The 9,674-nt window shown below is 46.2% G+C and overlaps 1 protein-coding gene across 1 annotated transcript; it reads right to left on the bottom strand.

Annotated features, from left to right (window-relative positions):
- Nucleotides 1–5,913: 5,913 nt before the first annotated feature.
- Nucleotides 5,914–8,507, bottom strand: TP53RK (TP53 regulating kinase). Its single transcript, XM_083746349.1, has 2 exons — nt 8,018–8,507; nt 5,914–6,479 (listed from the first exon to the last, which is right to left on the bottom strand). The coding sequence occupies exons 1-2, from the start codon at nt 8,268–8,270 to the stop codon at nt 5,998–6,000; spliced, it is 735 nt and encodes a 244-aa protein (XP_083602475.1). The 5' UTR covers nt 8,271–8,507; the 3' UTR covers nt 5,914–5,997.
- Nucleotides 8,508–9,674: the final 1,167 nt, after the last annotated feature.

The raw sequence follows: 9,674 nt of genomic DNA, 5'->3' as shown, positions 1-9,674 counted from the left end.
CCCTGAGCACCCCCACGTGCATACTGTATATGGTAACATTTCATGCATCTCAGTAGACGGTAGTTCTCGCTCCCTAAGAGGGAGGTCGACTGCTCTTGGTAAAGGGACCCCTGACCATTAGATCCATTTGTGACCGACTCTGGGGTTGCGGCGCTCATCTCGCTTTATTCGCCAAGGGAGCCAGCATACAGCTTCCGGGTCATGTGGCCAGCAGGACTAAGCCGCTTCTGGTGAACCAGAGCAGCTCACGGAAATGCCGTTTACCTTCCCGCCAGAGCTGTACCTATTTATCTACTTGCACTGGTGTGCTTTCGAACTGCTAGGTTGGCAGGAGCAGGGACTGAGCAACGGGAGCTCACCCCGTCGCGGGGATTCGAACCGCCAACCTTCTGATCAGCAAGCCCTAGGCTCTGTGGTTTAACCCACAGCACCACCCGCGTCCCTTCCCCTAAAGGAGCAGGTTCGTAGTTTGGGGGTACTCTTGGATCCTTTGCAGTTGCTCGTGGCTCAGGTGACCTCAGTGGCCCAGAGTGCCTTCTATTAGCTTTGGCTGGTGGCCCAGCTATGCCCCTATCTGGACAGGGATAGCCTAACTACTGTTGTCTATGCTCTGGAAACCTCAAGGTTAGATTACTGCAATGAGTTATATGTAGGGCTGCCGCTGGTGCAGAATTCAGCAGCCAGGTTGCTCACCGGAGCAAGACAGTTTGAGCACATTACCCTGATCCTGATCCAACTGCACTGGCTTCCAATTAGTTTCTGAGCCCAATTCAAAGTGCTGGTTTTGACCTATAAAGCCTTAAACGGCTCAGGACCGCAATACTTCAAGGATCTTCTGAGGCCCTCCAGAGGTTCGGAGGGTGGCAACAGAAGAATGGGCCTTCTCTGCAGTGGCTCCCCATCTGTGGAATGCTCTCTCCAGGGAAGTTTGCCTGGCGCCTTCATTATATATCTTTAGGCGCCAGGTAAAAAACGATCCATTTTAACCAGGTTGATCCAATTTACATCCTATGCCCTTTAAAAATGTGGGGGGGGGGGCCTATTGGCTTTATTTGTATTAGGTATTTTGTGGTTGTATATCTTGATAGTGCCACTGTATTCTGCTCTGGTCAGACCTCACCTGGAGTACTGTGTCCAGTTCTGGGCACCACAGTTCAAGAAGGACACTGACAAACTGGAACGTGTCCAGAGAAGGGCAACCAAAATGGTCAAAGGCCTGGAAACGATGCCTTATGAGGAACGGCTAAGGGAGCTGGGCATGTTTAGCCTGGAGAAGAGGAGGTTAAGGGGTGATATGATAGCCATGTTCAAATATATAAAAGGATGTCACATAGAGGAGGGAGAAAGGTTGTTTTCTGCTGCTCCAGAGAAGCAGACACGGAGCAATGGATCCAAACTAGAAGAAAGAAGATTCCACCTAAACATTAGGAAGAACTTCCTGACAGTAAGAGCTGTTCGACAGTGGAATTTGCTGCCAAGGAGTGTGGGGGAGTCTCCTTCTTTGGAGGTCTTTAAGCAGAGGCTTGACAACCATATGTCAGGAGTGCTCTTATGGTGTTTCCTGCTTGGCAGGGGGTTGGACTCGATGGCCCTTGTGGTCTCTTCCAACTCTATGATTCTATGATTCTATGATTTTATTCTGTGAAGTGCCCTGAGACCCCAGGGTATAGGGTGGTTTATTAAATAAAGAAATAAAGAAAAATGAAAAAGAAGACATAATATAACATGTATCTTAAAAAGCAGAGACATCACCTTGCCAACAAAGGTCCATATTGTTAAAGCCATGGTTTTCCCAGTAGTGATGTATGGAAGTGAGAGCTGGACCATAAAGTAGGCTGATCGCTGAAGAATTGATGCTTTTGAATTATGGTACTGGAGGAGACTCTTGAGAGTCCCATGGACTACAAGAAGAACAAACCTATCCATTCTTAAGGAAATCAACCCTGAGTGCTCACTGGAAGGACAGATCCTGAAGCTGAGGGTCCAATATTTTGGCCACCTCATGAGAAGAGAAGACTCCCTGGAAAAGACCCTGATGTTGAGAAAGATGGAGGGCACAAAGAGAAGGGGACGGCAGAGGACGAGATGGTTGGACAGTGTTCTCAAAGCTACCAGCATATCTGAAGAAGTGTGCATGCACACGGAAGCTCATACCAAGAACTGTCTTAGTTGGTCTTTAAGGTGCTACTGGAAGGAATTTTTTTTGTTTTAACTACCAGCATTAGTTTGACCAAACTGTGGGAGGCAGTGGAGGACAGAAGTGCCTGGCGTGCTCTGGTCCATGGGGTCACGAAGAGTCGGACACGACTAAACGACAACAATGTAACGTGTTGCGAGATTGCATTCACCAATGCGTTTAAGATGCCATTCCGACGTTCATTTATTTCGGAGCAACCCCAACTTGAATTCATCAGACATGCACATTTGATTATTTTGACTGGCGTCGCTGGAACGCGGAAGCTGAGGAAGGGAGCTTGCTCGCTGCCATCTGGGAGACTATTCAGACGTGAGCGCTGCCGAAGACCAGGAAGCAGGGCGCCGATGGCGTGCTAAAACTATGCCCTGGCCGGTGGAACCCGGGACCCACAGGGGAAGCGGGCACTTGGCCGGGAGCCGTTTTTCTCTCGCAAGTAAGTGAATACGCCTCGGACACGAGCAGCCCGGGGCGCTAGGACGCTTGCACGGGGAAGAGCAGCGCACAGCCGCCTCGAACTCGCGGCTGCTAGTTCTCAAGGCTTCGCGCGCTGCCGCTGTGCTATTTCGGAAGTCACTCCACGCCCCCTTCAGGGGAGCGTAAGGAATGCGTTGTCCTTTCTGCGCCCGATTGTAGTGACGCTACATGTGCTCCGGCCGCGCGTCTCTCCATTGCGCTCGGTTGTCTGTTCCTGCTATGCCCGTGAGCGGGTCCAGCGACCCCTCTGCGTCACACCGCTGGGTTTGCTCTCAGGTAAGAGTGCACAGGAATGCAAAGTTGAGCCTGCAGTCCTCTGCGCACTTGCCCCTGTGCATTAACTCGGTGGGATTTACTTCCGAGTAGATATGCAGCCGCCACTCCAAACTGCACGGTAGGACCCAGGGCGTCGGTGCATCTTCTCTTTAAAGTTGCTGCAGATAGAGGGAGGGGGTGAAAGCAGCATATTGTTTAATTTCTGCCAGCCAAACCAACCAAAAGGAAGAACATCAGAAAAACACGTTGCTTAAATCCAGGGAATTTAATACAGAAACATGATTTTTTTTATGCTGTGAATCACCCCGAGAACTTTGGATGAAGGGTGCTATGCAAATTTAATAAATAAATAAATAAGTTGGCAAATTCTGAACCACCTTCTGTAATCTCTGCTTAGAGCTGTTTCCTGAGAGGGAACCATACAGCTCGCTCCTATGCATATTGGCAAAGTCTCACTGCACTAGATAATTAGGTACTTTCAAGCAAATGCAGCCATCACAGTGTAATCACTGAGTTCAATGGTGCTTCTTTCCCAGATAAGAGGATAGAATGCAGTCTTCATCACATTTACATTGATGGGAAGTAGCACATGTGAGATGCTTCCAGCCCCTGCCAGCACTTCTGCCAATGCCAACAGCAGACAGAAACATTTCTATCAGCTGCATCATGTTGCCTCCAATATACAGGCTGGGTTCTATAATGCATTTCTGAAATGTTTCAGTAGTTGGAACCCTAGCAGCTGGTCAAAAAAGACAAATGGTATGTTGATAACACTTACCTACCTCTATTTTGCTCATTTGGGGCATTTGATTTCTTCCCTTTCTGAACTGCATATATATATTGAAAGATGAGCATAATCACAATTTCATACAATCTAGTTGTCAGGCGAAGGCTAAGCATACTTTGAATTGCAAGCTTTAACCCTCAACCTTCCACATAGCTACAGGCCACTCCTAAATACACATACTTGCATCTAGTGAACAAAGATTTACTCCCACATATGTATACATCAGTCTCAGATCTTCGACCAGATGCTCTTTGTCTTCATCACTCTGCTGCTTTGATGTCAGGTGCAGCCTGTGGGTGGAATTAGCGAGGGAAGCAGCTTTTCTAAGTGGAACTGGGTTGTCCTGCTTGCTTCCCCCGTCTGACTCATCCATCTTTGCTGCGAGTCCTGGAAGACCTGCTCCCTGCCTTGCAGACCATTTTCCACTGGCCTGGGAGGGCGGGGCCCTGGCTGACTCCAGCTACAAAAGCTGAGACTGAAGAGGCCAGAGACTAACTCAGGTGTCTCTTAGTGCAGACCCAGGTCATTTGAACCTGACTTTCCACAGCCACCGCCCACCCTGAACCATCATTGGCAGGATTTGCAGCAATAACAGCAGGCATGTTCTATGCCATAGGTAGGCAAACTAAGGCCTGGGGGGAGGATCCGGCCCAATCGCCTTCTAAATCTGGCCCGCGGACAGTCCAGGAATCAACGTGTTTTTACACGAGTAGAATGTGTCCTTTTATTTAAAATGCATCTCTGCGTTATTTGTGGGGCACAGGAATTCGTTCATTTCCCCCCCAAAATATAGTCCAGCCTCCCAGACAGTGGACTGGCCCTCTGCTGAAGAAGTTTGCTGACTCCTGTTCTATGCTTATATTTTTTTTCCTCTCTTGCTAATTATGCTGCTTTAAGATTCAGGTAGGTAGCCGTGTTGGTGCTACTGAAGTATTTATTTAATTAGCTTTAAGTGTACATTTTATATTTGACTTCCTTTAGTAATGTTTTGTTTTGAATTTTTTTTTAAAAAAAATGTTAGCTTTGTTAACTTTGCTGCACTAAGTGTGCATTCTGTAGCTGACCTGTTTTGTAATCATTAATTTTGAAATCTTTAAAATATTTTAGTTTGCTGTTAATTATGTTGCTTTGAATGTAAACTTGACTTTCTTCTGTAATGTTGTTTGGGTTGCTTTATTTGATGTTATAATGTAGGTTTGTAAACCACTTTGAGATTAGATAGATAGATAGATAGATAGATAGATAGATATAATCAGTATAGAAATGAAATGAATAATTTGCTGGGGCTGCACCTGCCATCAAAGCAGATTGTCTTCATCAAAGAGTATCCACCATCAGAGCAAAAGATAGACAATATATGAAACCACCATTTCACATCCTCTCACTCCTTACTCTCAGTATACTTACTGTTCAATCCTAGCATTGTTGTCATATGGCACATTCCTCTACATGTTTACTTGTAAGCAATGCCCAGTGGACTCAATGAGGCTTACACTCACATGTGTAGACAGGGTTGCAACACAACAGCCTATTCCTATACAGTGGTACCTCGGGTTAAGTACTTAATTCGTTCCGGAGGTCCGTTCTTAACCTGAAACTGTTCTTAACCTGAAGCACCACTTTAGCTAATGGAGCCTCCTGCTGCTGCCACACCGCCGGAGCACGATTTCTGTTCTCATCCTTTAGCAAAGATCTTAACCTGAAGCACTATTTCTGGGTTAGCGGAGTCTGTAACCTGAAGCATATGTAACTTGAAGCGTATGTAACCAGAGGTACCACTGTATAGTGAAGCTGACCTAAACTCATTGACTGCAGCAGGCTTAGAAGTGCCAAACTGAATCTGGCTGCTAAAGATACTTCCTTTAAAGGCAATTTACATTTGGCACAAGAGGCTGTGATGCAAACTGTGAGGTGAACAGGAGTCTGGCCATCTTGCACTGGCCAAAATGGGAGGACTATGTAAGTGGACTACATAAACCCAACCTAAGAAATAATGTCTGGCATTTATTTCATTTTCATATTCTTTTTCAATACTCATTTTTTTCAGTCGCCAGTATGAAACTGTTTGCTTCAAGAAAATAAGCAAATGCGAGTGGAATTGTAGAGTGCTCTAGCAGCCTCAAAATACTGTCATCAAGTCCTAAAACCCCAACATAGTTGTTGTATAAATACAAAGCAATGAAAAAGGCTAAAATTTATTTCATAATATAACATAACTGAAGATATTTAAATACTCTTTGCAGTGCATGCACACTGTGTTCTTTTATCCAACCATGGATCTCTTTCTTCCTCTGAGCCGCACTTCATCCAGTTTTTTAATAACTGGAGCCGATTTTTTAGATATAGCCGAGTACTTCTTCAAGAGTGCTTTGAACAGAGCTTCTGTGTTCGGGTGGGTGCTCAAAAAGGCTTTCTCCAAAACATACAAATCAACACCCTTGTCCTCAGGTAGGGCAGAAATAAAACTCAGTCCAAAATCTATTAATACCAGCTCCATCTTTTTTGCTGGTGGTGGTCGTAGCAGCATGTTAGAAGTTGTGAGATCCCCATGCACAAGATCTTCATCATGCATATGTGCCAGAATCTCACCAATCTTCTCTGCTAGCAGAATAAGGTTGCTTGAATCATTTCTAGTTTGCTGTTCAGACATAATATAGTCCCGGACTGTAGTTGAGCCCACAATATCTTCAAGATAAATACAATTGGAAACATAGTCCACAAAGTATACAACAGGTGCAGAGATCCCTAAAAAAGAAGAGTACAGCCATAAACAATTAGTCCTCAATTAGTACATCAACCAAAAATTATACATCATAATTAGACAGCCTCAAATACAGACAAGTCTTCAGAGCAAATAAAGCTTTTTTGCAGTGAATACACATGCAAATTCAAGCATCTGTAATCAGTCATTCACCTTGTCAGGTAAAGAAACTAAAGGCTGCTTCCGGCCAACCAAACCAGTTCCTGTACATAATCTACCTTAAATTATACTGGTTCTAACAAGTTAAGAAGTCAAGACAAAGACTACCCCTGCTTCAAGTCTCCAGAACACATGCAAGAACACCTCTGTGTTACGGAGGTTGCAGGCATATTTCTCATTTAGTAGCCCTCACAGCTCTATAGCAGCCTTCACTGTGTTGTGGCAAGACTGCAGCTGCAGCTACGCATCTTAACTTCTTTTCTGTCACAGAATCCAAGGGATCTAGGAAGAGGGTGGTGTGTGGCGAGGCAAAGGAGCTAAGAGTGTGCAGCACATGTGAGGGGCTTTAAAACCAATGGAGCTACCACTCCATTAAGAACAACACAGTTATCTCACCCTAGCTATGCACAGTTCTGTCATTTCAGATTCTGAACTTCCTCAACAGACCTAGCAAATCTTTGAAGATTGAAACACAGCTTTTAGAAAATGGTAATTCCTTGTACATTCCGAGCCCAAGACCGCAGTACTCCCTGAAACATTGGTTTTCAACTAGTGGGTCAGGACCAACAGCAGCGGTACCACCACCATGAAAATATACGGACAAAAAAAGTGGGTCTGCAAATGTGTGTTGGGTTAAAGGTGGGTCCAGGGGCCAAAATGTGAATGAGTACTGGCCTAACACAGAGGCACTGTTCAAGACATGAGTAATATTTTTTAAAATAATTAATGTCCTAATAATGCATTACTCTTAAGCATCTTTAAAACCGTTTCTCCTTTTTTGTCATCCATTGGATGCTTCCTGTTTTTCATGTGTGCCAAACCAAGAGTTTGGGCTACCTGTGAGTGGTCAGAACAAGTGTATAGGATGCTTTTCACTGAACTACAAATCTCACGCCCCCACCCCCATACAAAAATAGGGAACAGAGAAGGGTGGCTTTATTTTTATTTTAACAAGCCCACAGGAAAAAAAAATCTGTTAATCTTGGGGGTGGGGTGTTCTTTCCCCTTCCCCAAAATTACCAGGGCACTTTTAGATCTACCAAGCAGACTTAAAATATATTTTTTATCCTCCAACGAAAGTGAGCACCCTTACGAACTTTTGGAAGGGGCGAAAACAACAGCGGCGACCCTGTTTGCTGGGGCGCCTGCCTGTCCAAAACACCTGTGGCTCAGCTTCTTTGCCTATTGCAGGGGTGGATTAGTTTCGGTCACTAACGACTGGAATCGAGCTGCGTGGCTGCTTTGCTTGCAATTCCCAACCGCACTCCTTGCAAAGAGGTGGGCCGGCCACGCAATTTAAAGGAGACGGAATCCCAGCCCGCGCCCCTGCCCCGCGCAGTCCAGTCTCGAGGCGCGAGCCCACCTGCCCGCCGGCAGCGAAGCAGCGAGCGGGCCTCCTGCGCCGTCCGCCTGCGGCTCAGGCGCTCCTCCAACAGCGGGTGCCGGTAACGCTTCGGGAAGCGGTGCTTCGCCACAGTTGGCCGGCCTAGGAAGAGGCCCCGGTAGACCCGGGCTTCGGCTCCCTGCTGGACCATCTCCAGCCCCGCCATGGGCGGAACAGCCGCTGCCTCGGGCTCGGCGCCGGCCGCACTCCCCTCACCCAGCGCAGCCGCCATCTTGGACGCCAACGGCCGCTCTCTCCGAGGTGGATTGCGCGTGCGCCTTTCCTCGAGGATTCTTACACACAGCGCGGGATCGGCGAGTTGGGCCGGCGGAAACAGCCGAGTCCGGAATCTGCACTTGCCGAAAACAGCCGAGACCCGAATCTGCACTTGCCGGAAACAGCCGAGACCCGAATCTGAACCTGGCAGACTTCGCAGTCCATTTGCTTCCTAGTTGAGCCCCGCGGTGCTTTCAAGGAAAAGTATTGGGCTGCAGCCTTGATCTCAGTCAGTGGGGCATAGCAGTTAGTGCACTTTGCTAGGATGCGGCCGTCCTTTGCAAGGTTACTGGGGAGCCGTGGGACTTCTGGACAAGCATACTTTGGATCAGCTTGTGCATAGGAAATTGCCTTACACCATGGGTAGGCAAACTAAGGCCCGGGGGCAGGATCCGGCCCAATCGCCTTCTAAATCCGGCCCGCGGACGGTCTGGGAACCAGCGTGTTTTTACATGAGTAGAATGTGTTCTTTTATTTAAAATGCATCTCTGGGTTTGTGGGGCATAGGAATTCGTTCATCCCCCCCCATATAGTCCAGCCCCCCACAAGGTCTGAGGGACAGTGGACCGCCCCCCTGCTGAAAAAGTTTGCTGACCCCTGCCTTACACTGTGTCTGACCATCTATCTATAAAGGCATGCCATACTAAATAAAAATCTCCTTGTTTATCTATGTCTCTCATTGATCTAATTTAGAAGAGGGGGATGAGAAGTGGTTGTCTTCCACTCAAATTAGCGGAGCTGGGGGAATTTTTCGCTCTATAAGACACACGTTTTCCCTCCTAAAAAGTAAGGGGAAATGTGTGTGCGCGTCTTATGGAGCGAATGCAGGCTGCACGGCTATCCCAGAAGCCATAACAAGTGAGAGGGACCGCTGCGCAGCACTCCTTGCTGTTCTAGCTTCCGGCTTAGCCGTGCAAAGCCTCTCCAGGGCACGGGGAGCCTCCGGGCTTTTCCGGGAGGTGGAAGAATTTTATTTTATTTTATTTGCATTCCCCCTCTATTTTTTTTTAAATAATTATATTTATTGAAGATTTTTTTTTTTTATAAATTACAATAAAAATAAAAAACAAGATAACACATATCATGACATATTTTCTTAACTTCTTTGGACTCCCTCGCATCTCCCGCTCCTGCGTTCCTAATTTATAAATATCTAACCAGCAATTTATCACCTTATTTCCATTCTTATTATCTAATTTTCCAATGTTGTGTCTCAAATTTTCGATATCATTTATTCAAATCTTAAAAGTTTAAATTTAGCCTAATAATTATCCAAAATTTGTCTTTTCTTAAATTTAACTTATCTTCATATATCACTTCACCTAACTTAATGGTGCCAAGTTATTTATAATCTAGCATC

This window comes from Podarcis gaigeae, assembly GCF_964106915.1.
Source record: "Podarcis gaigeae genome assembly, chromosome: 6".
NCBI lineage: Eukaryota > Metazoa > Chordata > Lepidosauria > Squamata > Lacertidae > Podarcis > Podarcis gaigeae.
The sequence above is the reverse complement of the archived record's forward strand: the minus strand, read 5'-3'. Positions and strand labels throughout refer to the sequence as shown.